This window comes from Amblyraja radiata, chromosome 35 (assembly GCF_010909765.2).
Source record: "Amblyraja radiata isolate CabotCenter1 chromosome 35, sAmbRad1.1.pri, whole genome shotgun sequence".
Classification (NCBI taxonomy): Eukaryota; Metazoa; Chordata; class Chondrichthyes; order Rajiformes; family Rajidae; genus Amblyraja; species Amblyraja radiata.
In genome coordinates, this window is record NC_045990.1 from 7,169,648 (window position 1) to 7,191,353 (window position 21,706).

The following is a 21,706-nucleotide window of genomic DNA, read 5'->3' on the forward strand; positions in this document are numbered from 1 at the left end:
GGAATAACTCATCTTTTGTTTCCGAAGTGTGTGTGTGTGGATGCTCTGTGTGTTATGCCGGGGGCAGCGGCTTGGCTGGGTGCATTACTGGCCCGCCAAGGTTCTTTCAGACAGAACAAGGCGCTCATCCACCAGTTGGAAGGTTGCGGGCTCCAAGTGTCGATCTCCAGGCAGCCCTGGCTGCAGCACAGTATTGAGAGCGAACACCACTGCAGAGGGAAAGGAAGCATGTACGAATCCTCCACCCTCTGTATATACAAGAGATACCATTATGTCACCACCAGGGACAACATGACATTTGATGTCCCGATCAATATTTAGATTAGATTAGATTAGACTTTATTATTCCCCTTATTCAGGGGGAATTCAGATGTCCTTGCAGCACACTAATAAAAATACAACATAGCATTCAAGAAGAAGTTCAACACCAAAACACAAAAACATCCCCCCACAGCGGTTCCCACTGTGGGGGAAGGCACAAAGTCCAGTCCCCATCTCGGGCCAAAGTCGGGCCTATTGAGGCCTCCACAGTCGCCGCCACGGCGCCCGATGTTCTGGCCGGGTGATGGTACTCCGGCGTCGGGAGCATTACACAGCATTGCTCACTCTTTCACAAACTCGTTCTGTTATCCCACTATCTCATCCACTCTTTACTTTAGACACACGGTGGCGCAGCGGTAGAGTTTCTGCCTTGCAGCGCCAGAGACCCGGGTTCAATCCTGACTACAGGTGCTGTCTGTGAGGAGTTTGCACGTTCTCCCTGTGACCTGCGTGGGTTTTCTCCGAGATCTCCGGCTTCCTCCCACACTCCAAAGACGTACAGGTTTGTAGGTTAATTGGCTTGGATTAATGTGGGTTAAGGGCGTGTCCCACTTGGGCGTGATTTGCTCATCACGCAGGTGAATCGCGAAGATTTTGTGAATCCCAAAATCCTGGGGCGCACGCGCGCACGCGGCTGCCTACGCCTCCACGCCTCACCACGTGCCATACGCACGTAATGCATGCCATGCGCGCATCAAGTGTGTAAATTATGTAGCGTAAATGACGCGCAAATGACTCCCAAGTGTGACCGGCCCTTTAATCTACAGTATACTTGTAAATTGTCCCGAGCATGTGGGATAACATTAGTGTGCGGGGATCGCTGGTCGGCGCAGACTCCGTGGACCGAAAGGTCTACTTAGGCAGGAAGTTGGAAACGCTGCATAATACATTTAATGAGAATGGGGTACAAGAACAGTGGAACTGTAATGGAGACAAAAAAGAGTGAAGGTGCTGGAATATTGAGCAAAAATCAAGCTGATGCAGGAACTCAGAGGGTCAGGCAGCATCTGAGGAGAAGGAAGCAATGTACCATTCCACATTTCCTTGATCAATATCCCCTTTGATCTGTGTTTTCACACCTCACCCTTCAATATCTCTATGTCTCCCTCTCCCCTGACTCTCAGTCTGAAGAAGGGTCTCGACCCGAAACGTCACCCATTCCTTCTCTCCAGAGATGCTGCCTGTCCCGCTGAGTGACTCCAGCTTTTTGTATCTATCAGAGGAGGGGGAATGGTTAGATGCAATTTCGGGTCGGGATCCTTCTACGGGTCTGCCCATTCCCCTCTACGGATGCTGCCTGACCCGCTGGGTTCCCCCAGCACTCTGTGTTTGTGTGGTACGAGGATTGGAGGCTGTAAACTGGACATCGTGGATCGCCTTTTAATCCGTGGACGCTGGTCTCATTTTCATGGCAGTAGCTTTGAGAGAGTAAAAATATCCAGTCCAAGTGGCCCAGTGGATACCATTGGCGTAGGACGAGTGCGGACCTCTTAGGTAGAGGCCGTTGAGATTCACCATGTGGCAGGACTTGTACCAAAAGGCTCCTGAGTTAGTCTGTGCACAGTTTGTGGAGTTCTGCTGATTCCTGTCAAAGGTGCTGAACTTGAGCCCATTATGGTAGCTCAACGAGTCTCCTGCAACGAAACACATGAAGTGGGCAATGTAAGGAACAAGTAGCCTTTATAAACAAAGGTAATGTCAACTTTAGACTTTAGCAATCCAGCATGGAAACAGGCCCTTCAGCCCACCAGTACTATCCAACGCACTAGGGACAATTTTACAATGTCTTCATCAAAGTCAATTAACCGACAAACCTGTATGCGTTGGAGTGTGGGAGGAAACCGGAGCGCCCGGAGAAAACCCACATGGTCAAAGGGAGAATGTACAAGCTCTGTACAGTCAGCACCTGTGGTCAGGGTCAACCCGGGGTCTCTGGCAACTCTACCACCCCTTAAAAATGTTGCATCTTTTAAATTTGCTTGTCTTGGGACAGGAAGGAGAGGGGGAAGGAGGGAAGGGGGAAGAGGAAGGGAAGAGGGAAGGGGAAGTGGAAAGGGGAAGGGGCAGAGGAGGAGGAAAGGGGAAGGGGAAGGGAAAGGGGGAAGAGGGAAGAGGGAAGGGGAAATGATGAAGGGGAAGGGGGAAGGGTCCCAACCCGAAACGTCACCTATCCATGTTTTCCAGAGATGCCGTCTGACCCGCTGAGTTACTCCAGCACTTTGTTCCACCTATTAGTTATTAGGCTTTGTTTGGGGGGGGGAGCTGATGGTGAAATAAAAATGGATTAGAGTGCTGGATGACCCCATTCTGATCCCTTTCGCAAGTGAGCGGCTGAAACTGAAATGATTCACTCAATGCACAAATAAAGCAAATTGGCCTGGGTACCCGTTCGTGAATGCCAACACAGTGAGATCCTGAGGAAAGGTCACTGGCCCGAATCATAAGCTCGATTTGGCGGCACAGTGGCGCAGCTGGTAAAGCTGCTGCACCGCGGCGTCGGAGACCCGTGTTCGATCCTGACCTCGGGTGCTGTCTGTGTGGAGTTTGCACGTTCCCCCCCCCGTGACCGCGTGCGTTTCCCTCGGGTGCACCAGTTTCCCCCCACATCCCAAAGAGTTTGTAGGTAGATTGGTATTCTGCAAATTGCCCCCTGGTGCGTTGGGAAAACGGGATAACATAGAACTAATGTGAATGGGAGATCACTGGTCGGCATGCACTCCGTGGGCCGAAGGGCCTGTTTCCGTGCTAAACTATTCCCTCTCCTCAGATGCTGCCTGACCACAGATCACTCACTCTAATCCTTTTTAATTTTACCATCAGCTCCCCCCAAACAAAGCCTAATGCCCCCAGGTGGAACAAAGTGCTGGAGTAACTCATCGGGTCAGACGGCATCTCTGGAAAACATGGATTATCTGTTTTTTTATGCCAAGTGCGTGAATCAGGAGGCAGAGAGTGGCACAGTGGCACAGAGGTAGAGTTGCTGCCTTACAGTGGCAGAGACCCGGGTTCCATCCTGACGACGGGTGCTGTCTGTACGGAGTTTGCACGTTCTCCCCGTGACCACATGGGTCTTCTCCGGGTGCTCCGGTTTCTACCCACATTCCAAAGGTGTGCAAGTTTGTAGGTTAATTGGCTTCTGTAAATTGTAAGATGTAAAATGTCCCTAGTGTGTAGGATAGAACTAGTGTATGGGTGATTGCTGGTCGGCATGGACTCTTTGGGCCGAAGGGCCTGTTTACATGCTGTATCTCTAAATTTAAAAGGAGATCAACACAAAAGCCACAATATTTTATATCACGCAAATTAAATAGTGCTGGAGGAACTCAGCGGGTCAAGCAGCATCTGTGGAGGAGTGGACAGGTGAATGTCTGGATCTGAAACATCGTCATTCCATTCTCTCCACAGATGCTGCCCGACCCGCTCAGTTCCTCCAGCGCTTTGCATTTTAATCAAGTTTCCAGCATCTGCAGTCGTTTGTATCTCGTGTTTGACGTCTTGGTGGTTTAAAGCTGAGAGCACATTCCCGGAGATAAAGAGAAGTGTGGTCTTATCTCATAATGCATGCTTCATGCGAGCTCTTCCTCATTCAGTCCATGTCACTGAACGGCCACTTGCCTGAAAATAGCAGCCTGAAGATAGACTCAAAAAGCTGGAGCAACTCCGCGAGTCAGGCAGCGTCTCTGGAGAAAAGGAATAGGTGACGTTTTGGGTTGAGACTCCCCTGAGAAAGGTCCTCACTCCCACAAGGATCTGGAGAAGGGTTATCGATCCAAAATCAAACCCCTGTCAATAGACAATAGACAATAGACAATAGACAATAGGTGCAGGAGTAGGCCATCCAGCCCTTCGAGCCAGCACCGCCATTCAATGTGATCATGGCTGATCATCCCCAATCAGTACCCCGTTCCTGCCTTCTCCCCATATCTCCTGACTCCGCTATTTTTAAGAGCCCTATCTAGCTCTCTCTTGAAAGCATCCAGAGAACCGGCCTCCACTGCCCTCTGAGGCAGAGACTTACCACTCACTCTCTGTGAGAAAAAGTGTTTCCTCGTCTCCGTTCTAAATGGCTTACTCCTTATTCTTAAACTGTGTCCCTCACTTGTACCCACCTGTCACTTGCCAGATTTAGTCCCACCCTCAACTCACTAGCTTTCTCCCCCCACAATCCGTCTGAAGTATGGGCCCAACCCAAAACGTCTCCTATCCATGTTCTCCAGAGATCTGCCTGACCTGCTGAGTTACTCCAGCACTCTCATTGATCCTGTTAGTTACTAATTGGCCAGTAGTCGGTTTACAGTTCATTGTTCAAAGACACTGCAAAGGCTTTGCATATTTAACCCTCACCTCACCAAGTCAAACTTGAGTTTACAATAAACTCAAAATGGAGGCATCATGTTAAGCACAGGCAACTGCGGGCCGAAGGGCCTGTTCCTGTGCTGTCCTGTTCTATGTTCAAGCTGCGGGATTTGAACCCGTGATCTTTTAATCACCCACCAAGCCACCTCAGCAATGTGATAGAAACAAGGAACTGCAGATGCTGGTTTACAGGGAAAAAAGACACAAAGTGCAGGAGTAACTCAGCGGGTCAGACGTCATCTCTGGAGAAATTTGTAAGGTGAGGTTTCAGGTCAGGACCCTTCTTCAGACTGTTTGCAGTTGGGGTGGGGGGAGGGGGGGGAGAGGGGTGGGGGAGAGGGTGGAGAGGGGGGGGGGGGTCGGGGAAGAAAGCATGAAGAGAGGAGGGACAGGACCTAGTGTTACAGGTCCAGGTGAACACAGAGCGAGGGAGCATTAAGATACAGTGTGGAAACAGGCCCTTCAGCCCAACTTGCCCACACTAACCAAGATGCTCCATCTACACTCATCCTACCTACCCTATCCATGTCCCTGTCCAAATGTCTTTTCCATATTGTTATAGTACCTGCCTCAACTACCTCCTCTGGCAGCTCGTTCCATAAACCCACCACCGATTATGTAAAAAAGTTGCCCCTCATGTTCCTATTAAATATGTCCCCTCTCAGCTTAAACCTATGACCGCTGGTTCTTGATTCCTCTACTCTGGGTAAAAGACTCTGTGCATTCACCCCGTCTATTCCCCTCATGACCTTATACACCCTATAACATCATCTCGCATCCTCCTGCGCTCCAAGGAATAAAGTCCTAGCCTGCTCAACCTCTCCCTATAACCCGGCATTGTTGGACAAGGGCCAGAGATATTTAAAATTCCAATCAGAGATGAAAGGATTGAAGAGCAGTGAATTGGAGAAGGTGCAGTAAAATTCTTGCTCCTGCAGAACATGGTGGTGTTGAACTCGTAGGTTTTCCAGACGTTTGGACGTGGGTCCTAACGCATACATTCATTTCTCTTGTATTACATGTTACTCGCTAACATAATAAATCTTCCAGCGATCCCAGTGAGGTTAAAGCAAGACGTATTTAGACTCCAGTCCCTGGCTCCAGCTCAGAACTGCCAACGTTCCTGACCTCTCAGGCTGCGGATCCCGGACTCTTATCCGGGTCATTCGAAACGCAAGCCTTTGGCTAACTGAGGAAGAGACACGGCAGCCAGTAAGGCGCTGAAACGTGGAGTATTGTTACACTTTTAAACATTTAATCTCCGAGGAGGAGAGTTGGTGAGCCGCCATTTGAAAAGTTGTCAGGAGAGCGGAGAGAAAACTGCATTTTGATTGAAAATAGACTTTACCAAGTGAAGACAGCACATGTGAAAAGACACAGCAGCCAATAAAAGGAAGAGACACAGCAGCCAATAAAAGGAAGGGAAGGTGCAAAAACGTCTGAAGAAGGGTCTCGACCCGAAACGTCACCCATTCCTTCTCTCCAGGGATGCTGCCTGTCCCGCTGAGTTTCTCCAGCTTTTTGTTTTTATCGTGGGACATATGAAAAGCAGCCAATGGAAGAGATACAGCAGCCAATAAAAGGAAGGGAGGTTTTAGCGGAGTGGCCAATTGGTAGTGGCTTACTCTCATCATTCACCTTCATTACCATCTCAAAAAAAACTCAATCAAAGTTAGTAAGACATGACCTGACTGTCACTTTTTAAGCCACCCTCTTCCAGATTGGGCTGTTCGGAGAGAGGTTGTTATGTGGTGAGGGGTAGTGCATAACTGGGCCTTTGTTTGTTTTTTTTTAGTTTAGAGATACAGTGCGGGAAAATAGAAACATAGAAACATAGAAAGTAGGTGCGAGAGTAGACCACCAGGTCCGTCGAGCCCGCACCGCCATTCGCTCATGGCTGAACACTAAACAGACACACTTACCCACAAACAGTAGACACAAGACACAGAACACAAGACACTACCCTCCCCTTTATACCGCTATCACCCCTCTCCACCCCAAGAACCTCGCGATCTCCTGGGGGAGGCAAAAAAACGGATAAAAACCCAGGTCCAATTCGGGAAAAAAATCCGGGAAATTCCTCTCCGACCCCAATCCAGGCGATCGACACTTGTCCAGGAGATCACTCAGGTCTTACTATACTAACCATACCTAGGTCCATATCCCTGCCCTCTCCCCGTAGCCCCTTATCCCCTTGGCAGCTAAAAAACCATCTATTTTAGTCTTAAATATATTTAAAGTTTCTGCTTCCACTGCTCCCTGGGGCAGTGAATTCCATAAATTAACCACCCTCTGGGTGAAGAAGTTCTTCCTCATCTCAGTTTTAAAAGAGCCCCCCCTTATTCTGCAACTATGTCCCCTAGTTCTAGTTTCCCCGATCATTGGGAACATCCTCGGTGCATCCACCCGATCAAGGCCCCTCACGATCTTATATGTTTCAATGAGATCGCCTCTCATTCTTCTAAACTCCAAAGAGTAGAGTTCCAGCCTACTTAACCTTTCCTCATATGTCAATCCCCTCATTGCAGGAATTAATCTTGTAAACCTTCGCTGCACTGCCTCCAGGGCTAGTACATCCTTTCTTAAGTATGGACCCCAGAACTGTACACAGTATTCCAAATGTGGTCTCACTAATACTGTGTACAGCTGCAGCAAGACCTCCGTGTTTTTATACTCAATCCCCCTAGCAATAAAGGCCAAAACTCCATTGGCCTTCCTGATTGCTTGCTGCACCTGCATACTAACTTTTAGTGATTCATGTACTAATACCCCTAAATCCCTTTGCGTTGCATTACAACGCAGCTCCTCCTCATTTAGAAAATAACTTGCCCTATCATTTTTTTTCCCAAAGTGAATGACTTCACATTTATTAGTATTAAATTTCATCTGCCAAGTTGTTGCCCACTCACCTAGCTTATCTATATCCTTTTGCAGACTCTTCCTATCCTCCTCATCCCCTACTTTTCCTCCCATTTTTGTATCGTCCGCAAATTTTGATATATTACACTTGGTTCCCTCCTCCAAATCATTTATATAAATTGTGAACAACTGGGGTCCCAGCACCGACCCTTGCGGAACCCCGCTAGTTACCGGTTGCCATCCCGAGTATGAACCATTTATCCCCACTCTCTGCTTCCTATTTGTTAGCCAATCCTCTACCCATGCTAATATATTACCCCCAATCCCATAATTTTTTATTTTTAGCAATAGTCTCTTATGTGGCACCTTGTCAAAAGCCTTTTGGAAGTCCAAGTATACCACATCCACCGGTTCCCCTTTATCCACCCGGGTTGTTACTTCCTCAAAGAATTCGAGCAGATTCGTTAAACAGGACTTCCCCTTCACAAAACCATGCTGGTTCTGTCCGATGAAGTCATGTTTATCCAAGTGCCCCGTTAGTGTTTCTTTAATAATTGTCTCTAACATTTTACCCACCACCGATGTTAGACTAACCGGTCTATAGTTACCCGCCTTCTGTTACTTCCTTTTTAAATATAGGTGTTACATTGGCCATTTTCCAATCCACTGGGACCGTTCCTGCCTCCAGGGAGTTTTGGAAAATTATCACCAATGCATCCACAATCCCCACCGCTATCTCCCTCAAGACCCTTGGATGTAATCCATCAGGCCCAGGGGATTTATCCTCCTTCAGTCTCATTAATTTCCCTAATACCACCTCCTTGGTGATCTTAATAGTATTTAGCTCCTCCATTCCTACCGCCCCCTGTTTATCCAGCGTTGGAATATTTTTTGTGTCTTCTATGGTGAAGACTGATACAAAATACTCGTTTAATGCCTTTGCCATTTCCATGTTCCCCACCAACAACTCTCCAGTCTCACCCTCCAATGGACCAACGTTCACCTTAGCCACCCTTTTTCTTTTTATATAGCTATAAAAACTCTTACTATTAGTTTTTATGTTGTTCGCTAACAGACCCTTCAGCTCACCGAGTCCTCGACGGCCAGTGATCACCTGTGGATGAGCAAGTCATGGGGAGAAAGTACAAACTCCGTACAGTTAAGCACCCGTAGTCAAGATCGACCCCGGGTCTCTGTGAGGCAGCAACTCTACCTCTGCGCCACTCAGAACAACACAGCACAGGGACAAATTCTGCACTGAACATGATGCCAAGTGTCTCCCCTCCCCTCCACACTTCCATTTCCTCTTTCTCCCTCTCCGAGTCAGGATGGAACCCGGGTCTCTGGCGCTGTAAGTCCGCAAATCTAGCGCTGCGCCTCCGTGCCCCCCCAAGGGGATTCTCCGAGCGGTTGCTGCATGTTCTCAAGGAGGGGGGGAGAGGTCGAGCAGCATCTGCTGGTTGGCACAAATGACATGGGATGGAAACATGTTGAGCTCCTGACAATACTAAAAGTGATGTTGCTGGATTATCATAGCAGGACCGCTACAGGGGGGGGTGGGAGAGCACTTACCCGCTCCTCCATCAGTGAACCCCTGCACCAGGAGAGTGTAGCCATTTCCTTCTGCGTGGATGGCATTGGCAGCCACCGCAAACTCTCCATACTCGGCGTGGACAGTCCTGTTCTCAAAGTCCTCCATGTCGATCCTCAGCTGGTATTTCCTCTTCGCTGTCAATGAGTGCATGTTCTGCAGACCTACAGGGAGCAAACTCTCAACTTCACTGCAGGTCAGTGGGCATAAGGGGCGAGAGTTTCAGTTTAGTCTATTGTCACGTGTGCTGAGGTACAGTGAAAAGCTTTCGTCACCTGCTAACCAGTCAGCGGAAAGACAATACATGATTACAATCGAGCCGTCCACAGTGTACAATACATAATAAAGGGAATAAGGTTCAGTGCAGGATAAAGTCCGATCAAAGATAGTCTGAGGGTCTCCACTGAGATAGATTGTAGCTCAGGACTGCTCCCTAGTTAGTTTTTAGAGATACAGCGCAGAAACAGGCCCTTCGGCCCACCGAGTCTGCACCGACCAGTGATCCCCGCACTTTAACACTATCCTACACACACACACACAACTATATCAATCCAATTAACCTACAAAACTGTATGTCTTTGGAGTGTGGGAGGAAACGGAAGATCTTTGATAAAATCCTCGCGGGAGAACGTGCAAACTCCGTACAGACAGCACCCGTAGTCGGGATCGAACCCGGGCCTCTGTTGCTGCAAGTGCTGCAACTCTACCGCTGCACCACTGTGCCGTCCTAAAATACTGCCGGAGAGGGTGCGGCCAAAACACAGGCTGGTTGGACTAGTGTAGATGAGACATGTTGGCAGTGTGGGCAAGTTGGGCTGAAATGTCTCTTTCCACTCTGTATCATTCTGATTGAATAAATTGCTAATCAATCATTGCCTGTCCAGTCCTTGCACAGATGCTGCCTGACTTGCTGAGTTTCTCCAGCTTTTTTGTGTACCTTCCACAGGTGCTGCCTGACTTGCTGAGTTTCTCCAGCTTTTTTGTGTACCTTCCACAGATGCTGCCTGACTTGCTGAGTTTCTCCAGCTTTTTTGTGTACCTTCCACAGATGCTGTCTGACTTGCTGAGTTTCTCCAGCTTTTTTGTGTACCTTCCACAGATGCTGTCTGACTTGCTGAGTTTCTCCAGCTTTTTTGTGCACCTTCCACAGATGCTGCCTGACTTGCTGAGTTTCTCCAGCTTTTTTGTGTACCTTCCACAGATGCTGCCTGACTTGCTGAGTTTCTCCAGCTTTTTTGTGTACCTTCCACAGATGCTGCCTGACTTGCTGAGTTTCTCCAGCTTTTTTGTGTACCTTCCACAGATGCTGCCTGACTTGCTGAGTTTCTCCAGCTCGGTGTGTTTTGTGAACAGACGATACACTCCCCTGCTTACCTATCCAATACTCGCCATCTGCCCGACCAAAGCCCTGCTTATAATCATCCCATCCTCTGTAGAAGTCAACAGAGCCATCCATTCTTCTCTGAAGCACCTGAAAACACATGGTTAAGGAGTTATAGCACTTTCCACGTAACCTTACTTGAAAAAAGGTTGTTTTGCTGAAAGAGTCACATACAATTGTGATGGAGAGGGAGGGAGAAGGGTAGAAATCTCTATCTCATGGTGAAGATCTCCAAGATGTGGGCAGCACGGAGGCGCAGCAGTAGAGCTACTGTCTTACAGCGCCAGAGACCCGGATTCAATAGACAATAGGTGCAGGAGTAGGCCATTCAGCCCTTCGAGCCAGCACCGCCATTCAATGTGATCATGGCTGATCATCCCCAATCAGTAGCCCGTTCCTGCCTTCTCCCAATATCTCCTATCTAGCTCTCTCTTGAAAGCATCCAGAGAACCTGCCTCCACCGCCCTCTGAGGCAGAGAGCTGGCATGGACATTCAATCCCGACTGTCTGTACGGAGTTTGTACGTTCTCCCCGTGACCGGCGTGGATTTTCTCCGAGATCTTCGGTTTCCTCCCACACTCCAAAGACATACAGGTTGTAGGTTAATTGGCTTTGGTAAATTGTAAAAATTGTCTCTGGTGTGTAAGATAGTGTTAGTGTACGGGGTGATCCCTGGTCGGTGCGGACTCGGTGGGCCAAAGGGCCTGTTTCTGCACTGTATCTCTCAAGTCTAAACTAGGATTGGCGTAGATATGTACAATGGGTAGCATGGACATTGCGGGCCGAAGGGCCTGTTTCAGTGCAGCATGACTAGCTATAAGATGAAGGACCAACTAACATGAGATGAAGGAGACACAGTGGCATTTTTGGGACAGACACGAAGGAAGATAATTGAATTAGGGTTCAGAGCCCATGACTTACTGTCCATCCTCCTCCAGCAGTCTCCATGTCACAGTAAACACTCAGTGGAAGGAACGGCCCAGAGGGGTGGATCTGATACACCCCACTTCTGTGAAAGCCTTTGTGGAAAATATCCGCGCAGTCCAGTACGTAGTTAGTCCAGGGAGTCCCGCCGTTCAACGCACTTGTGTCCTCTCCTGTTCAAAACCACCAAGCCATTAGTGGAGAGGGCAGAGCTTTCCACTGCCCATGTATCTCGGTACACATGACAATAAACTAAACTAACTCAGGGTTAACATAGAACATAGAAAAGCCATAGTGTGCAAGAGAGAACTGCAGATGCTGGTTTTAAATCGAAGGTAGACACAAAATGCTGGAGTAACTCAGCGGGTGAGGCAGCATCTCTGGAGAGGGTAGCATGCAAAAAAATGATCTTCACTGTTTCTGAGTACACGTGGCACTAATTTAAAAAAACTAGCAGTGTGCTTAATGTGAAATATTTGCTCCTTTATGCCCCTGTCCCACTTAGGAAACCTGAATGGAAACCCCTGGAGACTTTGCGCCCCACCCAATGTTTCCGTACGGTTCCCGGAGGTTTTTGTCAGTCTCCCTACCTGTTTCCACTACCTGCACCCTCCGGCAACCACCTGTAACCTCCGGGAACCACACGGAAACCTTGGGTGGGGCGCAAAGTCTCCAGAGGTTTCAGGTTTCCTAAGTGGGACAGGGGCATTAGTCAGTCTGAGCTAATACTTAGTGGTTTGAATGCTGCATTGATCCATTCAGAAAATCCATTCAGCACCCATTATCCATGCCAGCAAGACAGGACACAACTGCTGTTCATGTCAGTCTGAAGATGGGTCTTGACTCGAAACGTCACCCATTCCTTCCCTCCAGAGATGCTGCCTCACCCGCAGAGTTACTCCAGCATTTTGTGTCTATCTTCAATAGAAAAGCATAGCACAGGTTACGGGCCCTTCAGCCCACGATGTTTGTGTGGAACATGATGCCAAGTTAAACTGCCTGTTCATGATCCATATCCCTCTATTCCCTGTGCTTCCATGTGCCTATCTAAAAGCCTCTTTGATGCCACCAATAACTCTGCCTCCACCACCACCCCCGACAATGCTTCCAGCACCCCTAGTACTCCCTTTGTATCCTACACATCTCCATTAAGCTTTGCGCCCCTCATCTTGTAGCTAAGCTCTCTGGTGTTGGTTATTCCCACCCTGTGAGAAAGGCTTTGACTGTCTATCCTATCTATGCATCTCATAATTTTATATACTTCTATTAAGCCTCCCCTCAACCTCCAATGTTTCAGACAAAAAGTCTCTTAAATTCCACTATCATATCTGAGATGCTGCACCAACTATCATCGTGACTTTCTTATCGTGATTAGATTTTTATTTAGTTGAGTTTAGTTTAGAGATACAACGTCGGCCCACCGGCTCCGCGCCAACCAGCGATCCCCGCACATTAATAATAATAATGGATGGGATTTATATAGCGCCTTTCTAATACTCAAGGCGCTTTACATCGCATTATTCATTCACTCCTCAGTCACACTCGGTGGTGGTAAGCTACTTCTGTAGCCACAGCTGCCCTGGGGCAGACTGACGGAAGCGTGGCTGCCAATCTGCGCCTACGGCCCCTCCGACCACCACCAATCACTCACACACATTCACACACATTCAAACACAGGCAAAGGTGGGTGAAGTGTCTTGCCCAAGGACACAACGACAGTATGCACTCCAAGCGGGATTCGAACCGGCTACCTTCCGGTTGCCAGCCGAACACTTAGCCCATTGTGCCATCTGTCGTCTGTCGACATTAACACTATCCTACACCCACTAGGGACAATTATTACATTTACCAAGCCAATTAACCTACAAACCAGTACGTCTTTGGAGTGTGGGAGGAAACCTAAGATCTCAGAAAACTGAGAGTATAAACTCTGTACAGACAACATCCATAGTCAGGATCAACCCCGGGTTTCTGGCGCTGTAGGGCAGCAACTCTACTGCTGTGCCACCCTGATGCCCAATTTTATTTTTGATAGGAAGAAACTGATTTCCTAAACTCCAAGCAATCTATCTTGAGACAGGGTATCGTGTCAGGGTCACAGAGGACTACGGGTGCTGTCTGTACGGAGTTTGTACGTTCTCCACGTGACCTGCGTGGGTTTTCCCCGAGATCTTCGGTTTCCTTCCACACTCCAAAGATATACAGGTTTGTATGTTAATTGGCTTGGTATGAATGTAAAATTGTCCCTAGTGTGTGTAGGGTAGTGTTAGTGTGCGGGGATCGATGGTCGGCCCGGATACGGTGGGACCGAAGGGCCTGTTTCCGCGCTGTATCTACAAACCAAACTAAAAAGCTTGTTGAAGTCAGTCTCCACTCACCCAAGGGTCTGATGTGGAAAGTCATGGATCGAGGATTCTTTTTCAGCGAAGGATCATTCCAATCAGGATGAGGCATCGTCCAAACTTGATGGAACAATGAAGCAGCCAGGCAGAGGGGGAGGCAGAACTGCAAGGCAGGAGGACGTGTGTTAAAATCTGCACTAAATAACTCCATAAACACATGCCTTAACGCAGTCTCTTTTGAACAAGCCACTTGTGAATGAAAGTCCCTTATGTAGAAACAAGGAACTACAGGTGTTGGCTTGCAAAAAAATGACACAATGTGCTGGAGTATCTCAGCGGGTCAGGCAGCGTGAGGGCCCAAACGCCACCGGCTGCGGGAACCAAGATCGTCCCGTCAACGGAGGGCTCCAGGCCCCCAACAAAGGAGAACAAAGAACGGAAGAGATTGAACTTTTCTTTCGCCTTCCATCGCAGTGAGGAATGTGGAGGGGTAACTGTGGTGGATGTTTATGTTAAAATGTGTTGTGTGTGTCTTGTTGCTTTTTATTGGTTTGACTGTATGTCAGTTTAGTTTATTGTCACGTGTACAGTGTGGAAAGCTTTTGTTGCGTGCTAACCAGTCAGCGGAAAGACAATGCATGATTACAATCGACCCATTCACAGTGTAAGTTAATCATAGACCGATGATATTATAGAGTCATATAGTTCAGGAACAGGCCCTTCGGCCCACCATGTCCATTCCAACCATCACGTACACTGATGTACTAATACCATATTTATCTGTGTGTTTAGTTTAGGAGCCTGTAACACTGCGGCAGGTAAGAAGGTTATTATTCTATCACTTCTTCTCCGTGGATTGTCACCTTGTCGTGGTGGAGAAGCTCGTGTGGACCTGAGATCCTGAGAGCGATGCCGTCTGGAGCTATGCCCCTGGTAGGGCCACCCATGGCGGTCAGGTCGAGGGGGAGGTCTCTGACAAAGAGCCAATCCAACCAAGACCTCAACGGTGGAACAGGCGGAGGACGATGGCTGACCTTAGTGGAGCGTCACAACGGCTGGGAAGGCGGGTGAAGGCTGCGGCAGAAAAGGGTCCCTGGTACAGAGAGTGGTGAATCTCTGGAACTCTCTGCCACAGAAGGTAGTTGAGGCCAGTTCATTGGCTATATTTAAGAGGGAGTTAGATGTGGCCCTTGTGGCTAAAGGGATCAGGGGGTATGGAGAGAAGACAGGTACAGGATACTGAGTTGGATGATCAGCCATGAACATATTGAATGGCGGTGCAGGCTCGAAGGGCCGAATGGCCTACTCCTGCACCTATTTTCTATGTTTCTATAACAATTATATACCCTTGACCCACAACTCTCGATATGGGTTCATGTCACCAGGTTTACAAATAAGAGGTGACTTTTAAAAATGTTTTCACTTCTTTATATCTTTACATCAGGCCTTGGCAGGAATCTTGTTTAAAGATGAAAGTTTTAACTGCACATTAAACCAACTCAGTTCTTGGCTGCTGTGTGGACCTCGAGATTAAATATGGCCTTCAAATAAAAATTCAAAGTCATAATGTTTCTTTCCAGTTCAATGGTGTTTTAGGAATATTTATGAATCAATAACTCTATTGTGATTATTGTTATTTAATGCATCATAAATGAAACGATTAGTACCTCTTGGTTTTCCTTCAAATGTTCATTAAAGCACAATTAATTGAATTATTCCAAGTGTTTTCCCAGATTAACTCCTGCCATTCCGAAACTCTGAGAAGCACTAAAGTAACACGACAATTTTAGAACAATGAGATCAGGAAAAGATTGTTCATTTTAAAATTTACAAGTCCAGGCTTTTCCTTATTTTCTTCTAGAATGCAAACGCTCAGCCCATTCTCTCCAATTTATTCCCCGAAATCCTATTTTCCCCCAATTTTCATCAGCGCCCGGCAGTTTCTACATCTTGTCTACATTAAAGGCAATTTAAAACAGCCTGTTAACCCGCCAACCCGCATGTCTTCGGGACAAGAGGTGGGAAGCTGGAGCAGCGGAGAAAATCCATGCATTTACAGCAAGAACGTGCAAACTCCGCACAGACAGCGTCAGTGCAGATGAGAGGCTGCATATCAGATAGCTGTGGCGATGTGCCAACCTGATTTAAGGGCAGATAATGGTAAGATGTTGTAATTCCTGGATTTGTTCACAGCTTATTCTGACTGCAACAATCTTTCTTTCACTTCTTTTGAAAGAAGCCCTTATTTTATCCCCTAATAAAACAGAGAACTCTGCAGCACAGGGACATGCCCTTTAACACACGATGTCTGTGCCAAATACGATGCCAAAACCAGAAGTTATTCTTCTCTGCCTACACATGATCCATATTTGTTTATAGCCTGTATTTCCATGTGCATATCATCTTAAACACCACTATCATGGCATACCTCCAGCAGCTAGTTCAAAGCACCCACCATTTTCTGTATGGAAAACAAGATCTGCACATCCCCGCTCACCTTGCAGCTGTGGCCCTTAATTCTCCCCATCTTCCCATCAGTTCCTCCCAGTTTCTACCCCTCTCCCAGGCACCAGGGACAATTTGCAGCAGGCTCCCAACTTTGGGTGGGGAATCTTCGGGAAGTTTCGAATGAAAGGATGGTGAGTGTGTGTATGTGTGTTGTATGTGTGTATGTGTGTTATATGTGTGTATGTGTGTTGTATGTGTGTATGTGTGTTGTATGTGTGTATGTGTGTTGGAAAACCACCTGAATTGTGAAGTTATCCTTGCCTGGGATGGAGGCTTCTGAGAAATGGGTAAAACCATTTCCAAGCTTGGAAAAAAGATTCTTGACTGTCTACCATATCTATATATCTCTTATAATTTGATATAATTCTATCAGGTTTCTCTTCACCCTCCAATGTTCTAGATTAGATTAGATTAGACTTTATAAAGAAGGGTTTGCCTATTTCCTTCGCTCCATAGATGCTGCTGCACCCGCTGAGTTTCTCCAGCATTTTTGTCTACCTTCTAAAGAGAACAATCAGGTAACGGCTCGACCACTGAGTCACTGTGCCACCAAAAACCTTATCAATACCAGGAGTGGGGTTTGAACCCACGAAGACATATGTCCATTGGATCTTAAGTCCAACGCCTTAACCACTCGGCCATCCTGGTCAGAGATATTAGCACTCATTTTGAGAAGACCAGAATATAAAAGCAAGGATGTAATGCCTCAGCCTTATAAGACAGTGGTCAGGGCACATTTGGAGTATTGTGATCAGTTTTCAGTCCCATATCTGAGGAAGGATGTACTGCCATTGGAGAGGGTCCAGAGGAGGTTTACGAGAATGATCCCGGGGATGATTGGGTTGACGTATAAGGAGCGTTTGATGTCTCTGGGCCGATACTCGCTGGAGTTTAAATGGATGAGGAGGGATTTAATTGAAATCTACTGAACAATGAAAGGTCTCCATGGAGTGGATGTGATGGTTCCAATAGTGGGAGAGTCTAGAACCAGAGTCCACAGCCTCAAAATAAAAGGGCGTACCTTTAGAAAGGAGATGAGGAGGAATGTCTTTAGTCCGAGGGTGGTGAATCTGTGGAATTCATTGCCACAGACGGTGGTGGAGGCCAAGTCATTGAGTATTTTTAAAGTGAGAGATTGATTAGTAAGGGTGTCAAAAGTTATGGGGAGAAGGCAGGAAAATGGGGTTGAGGGAATAATGGATCAGCCATGATGGAGCAGACTCGATGGGCCAAAAGGCCTCATTCTGGTCCTATGTTTTATGATGGTACGTTCTCAAATAGTAACAATTCAACTTCGACTTCTTTCAATCTAGTGCACTGCATTTGGTGTTCGAGGTGTGGTCTCCTCTAAGTTGGAGAAACTAAACAGGTTGGGTGAGTGCATCACAGAGCACTTGCCCTTCAGTCCACGGAGTGATTCTGAATTTGTTTTGCATCATAAAATCAGTAGTCATATAGTGGAGAAACAGGCCCTTCAGCCCAAAACGTCCATGCTAACCAAGATGCCCCATCTAAGCTTGCCTCATATATGTGTGTTTGGCCCATGACCCTCCAACCTTTTTCTATCCATGTACCTATCTGTCTTTTACATGTTGTTATTGTACCTGCCACAACTCCCTCCTCTGGCAACTCGTTCCATATACCCATCACCCTCTGTGTGAAAAACCTGCCCCTCAGATTTCTATTAAGGGCAGCACAGTGGCGCAGCAGTAGAGTTGCTGCCTCACAGTGCCAGAGTCCCGGGTTCGATCCTGACCACGGGTGCTGTCTGTGTGGAGTTTGTACGTTTTCCCCGTGACCTGCGTGGGTTTTCTCTCAGCTCTTCAGATTTCTCCCCCACTCCAAAGACGTACAGGTTTGTCGGTGAATTGGTTTGGTGTAAATATAAAACGGTCCCGTGCGTGTCTAAGGGTTTGTTAATGTGCGGGGATCGCTGGTCGGTGCGGACTCGGTGGTCCGAAGAGAATGTCTCCGTGCTGTATCTCTAAACGAAACTAACTTAACTCTCACCCTAAACCCACGTTTTCTGGTTCTTAATCATCCTACTCTGGAAAAAAGAATGTGCATCACCCTATCTATTCCCAAACCTCTTTAAGATAAGCCTTTATCCTTCTGCGCTCCAAAGAATAAAGTCCTAGGTTGCCCAATGTCTCTCTATAGCTCAAGACCTCGAGTCCTGGCAACATTCTCGGAAATCCTCGCTGCTATCTTTCCAGCTTTACATCACCTTTCCTGCATCAGGATGGCCAGATCTGAACACAATCCTCCATGCAACCTCACATCTGCAGTTTTTCTTTTCTAAAAATAATCGGATTTCTAAAAATAATAACCTGCCTCAGGGGCTCCATTTGTACATTTTTGCAGCACTTTGCATGTTTGTGCAAAATCCATCTTGTGGCTTGTTCTTGTACGCAAGAAACTGCAGATGCTGGAATCGTGAGCAAAAGTGCTGGAGAAACTCGGCAGGTCAGGCAGCACCTGTGATGGGAATGGCCAGACAGTGTTTCGGAAGAAGGTTAGTAGAAGAGTCCCATAGAAACATAGAAAATAGGTGCAGGAGGAGGCCATTCGGCCCTTCGAGCCAGCACTGCCATTCGTTGTGATCATGGCTGATCGTCCCCTATCAATAACCCGTGCCTGCCTTCTCCCCATATCCCTCGACTCCACTAGCCCCTAGAGCTCTATCTAACTCTCTCATAAATCCATCCAGTGATTTGGCCTCCACTGCCCTCTGAGGCAGGGAATTCCATAAATCCACAACTTTCTGGGTAAAAAAGTTTTTTCTCACCTCAGTCTTAAATGACCTCCCCTTTATTCTCAGACTGTGGCCCCTGGTTCTGGACTCGCCCAACATTGGGAACATTTTTCCTGCATCTAGCTTGTCCAGTCCTTTTATAATTTTATATGTTTCTATAAGATAAGCCCCTCATCCTTCTAAACTCCAGTGAATACAAGCCTAGTCTTTTCAATCTTTCCTCATATGACAGTCCCGCCATCCCAGGGATCAATCTCGTGAACCTAGGCTGCACTGCCTCAATCACAAGGATGTCCTTCCTCAAATTAGGAGACCAAAACTGTACACAATACTCCAGATGTGGTCTCACCAGAGCCCTATACAACTGCAGAAGAACCTCTTTACTCCTATACTGAAATCCTCTTGTTATGAAGGCCAACATTCCATTACTCCCGACCCGAAAGGTGGCCTGTCCATTCCCTCCACAGACGCTGCCTGGAATCTTCAAGCATGGCTTATTTTCCCTGTTTAAAAAATAATAATGCTGGCAGGTTTGCCAGTCAAGCTCTGCCTGAGCTGCTGTTACAAAGCATAAGTCTAATACAAGCAGAACGTCCCACCCGTCTCTCTCTCTCTCCCTGCTCGTTCTTACCTGTATTTTCATTCTGCGAGTCAGGCAGCTGTTCCAGTAGCAATCACAAAATGCAACCACAGAAAACCATCTGCATTGGAATGAAACACCTGGAATCAGACCCCACGTCACCCCGATTTAACGGCCCATTGAGTTCAGATCAGAAACTTTACCTACAATTCCAGGGCATCTAGTCCAGAGATTTTTTCTCTCTATCTCAAGAACGCAAACAGCAAGGGCAGCAGAGGAGGAGTTAAACCAATCTTACCACACCCACAAATTAAATTTACAGCATTTATTGACAAAGGTTTAGCCAACCCCATTCTATTTCCCAAACTACCTGACACGTGTAATGAGCCCCATCCATTTTGGTTCGAGTACCTGGACTCCACGCTGACCTTGGGGTAACATAGGCAGCTATCGCAGCTGGAAGAAAGGATGATAGGGAAAGAACTAAAAGGCAGACAGATTACCTGATGAACAAGCAGGTGACAATCGAGTTGTCAGAGAATAGTGAAGCCATACTGAAAGGCTTGGATAGACTGGATCATAAGGAATAGGAGTAGAATTAGGCCATTCGGCCCATCAAATCTACTCCGCCATTCAATCATGGCTGATCTATCTCTCCCTCCTAACCCCATTAGAAACATAGAAACATAGAAAATAGGTGCAGGAGTAGGCCATTCGGCCCTTCGAGCCTGCACCGCCATTCAATATGATCATGGCTGATCATCCAACTCAGTATCCTGTACCTGCCCTCTCTCCATATCCCCTGATCCCCTTAGCCACAAGGGCCCGCCTTCTCCCCATAACCTCTGACACCCGTACGAGTAGAATTAGGCCATTCGGCCCATCAAGTCTACTCCGCCATTCAGTCATGGCTGATCTATCTCTCCCTCCTAACCCCATTCTCCTGCCTTCTCCCCATAACCTCTGACACATGTGCTAATATCGGCCAATTAACCCTATCGAGCCTCTCGATGTTTTTAATTAACCGATTGAAAGATACAGTGTGGAAACAGGCCCTTCGGCCCACCGAGTCCATGCCGACCATCGATCACCCTAGTTCTATGTTATCCCACATTCCCAGCGCACACTAGGGGCTATCTGCCGAGGGATAAAAACCCTACAAACCCGCACGTCTTTAGGATGTGGCAGGAAACCGGAGCACCCGGAGCAAACCACGCGGTCATGGGGAGAACGTGCAAACTCCACACAGACAGCACCCGAGGTCGGGATCGAACCCGGGTCTCTGGCGCTGTGAGGTAGTGGCATGACCAGCTGCGCCACATATTTATGCAATTATAAAACGGAGAGACTTGTGTATTTAAGAATCCCACAGCATAAATGAGGCCTAACTCATTTAACCTTGTCCAGACCTTGTGGAGATCAGTTCTCTGCAGTGAGAGTTGATAAAAGCCCAGAACCTAACTTTCCATCTCTCGCAGTTACCAATATTTTGGTTGATCACAACTTTGTTTTAGAAACCAACCTAAAATTTGAAGAATCTTTAGGAATTGTTTAAGCTCCCACTTATCACTGCCTGCCCAGGGAGGGGACTCGAGAGTGCCACACTGTGGCCAGCGCTGGTACTGAGCACCAGAGAGACACAGAATGCTGGAGTAACTCAGCGGGACAGGCAGCATCTCTGGAGAGAAGGAATGTTTCAGTCTGATGAAGGGCCTCACCCTTTCCTTCTCTCCAGAGATGCTGCCTGTCCTGCCCGCTGAGTTACCCCAGCATTTTGTGCCTCCCTTCGGTGTAAACCAGCATCTGCAGTTCCTTCCTACACATTGAATTGAATTGAATTGAATTGAATTGAATTGAATTGAATTGAATTGAATTGAATTGAATTGAATTGAATTTGTGATACCCAGAGGGAGATGGATTAGGGTGGGAAGGGACAGCAGGGGGAAGAGGGGCGATGGAAGGGGAGGGGAGAGGTGGCAGAGAGAGTGAGGAGGTTGGGGATAGGGTGGAGGAAGCCACCGGAGAGGGAGGGGAAGGGGAGAGAGAGGCAGCCATGGTAAAGAGAGGGGAGGGAGTGAAGAGGTAAAGG

At 47.5% G+C, this 21,706-nt stretch overlaps 1 protein-coding gene and 1 non-coding gene across 3 annotated transcripts; both read right to left on the reverse strand.

Annotated features, from left to right (window-relative positions):
* Window positions 1-1,663: 1,663 nt before the first annotated feature.
* On the reverse strand, window positions 1,664-19,883 carry LOC116966023 (microfibril-associated glycoprotein 4-like). 2 transcript variants are annotated; one of them, XM_033012150.1, is made up of 6 exons: window positions 19,669-19,883; window positions 13,811-13,937; window positions 11,430-11,605; window positions 10,502-10,598; window positions 9,109-9,291; window positions 1,664-1,955 (listed from the first exon to the last, which is right to left on the reverse strand). In XM_033012150.1, the coding sequence occupies exons 1-6, from the start codon at window positions 19,678-19,680 to the stop codon at window positions 1,702-1,704; spliced, it is 849 nt and encodes a 282-aa protein (XP_032868041.1). In that variant the 5' UTR covers window positions 19,681-19,883; the 3' UTR covers window positions 1,664-1,701. The 2 variants fall into 2 exon arrangements, with proteins under 2 accessions (XP_032868041.1, XP_032868042.1); XM_033012151.1 differs by having other exon boundaries at window positions 19,821-19,880.
* trnal-uaa lies at window positions 16,848-16,930 on the reverse strand. The gene has a single exon. It is a non-coding gene; the product is annotated as a tRNA-Leu (tRNA).
* Window positions 19,884-21,706: the final 1,823 nt, after the last annotated feature.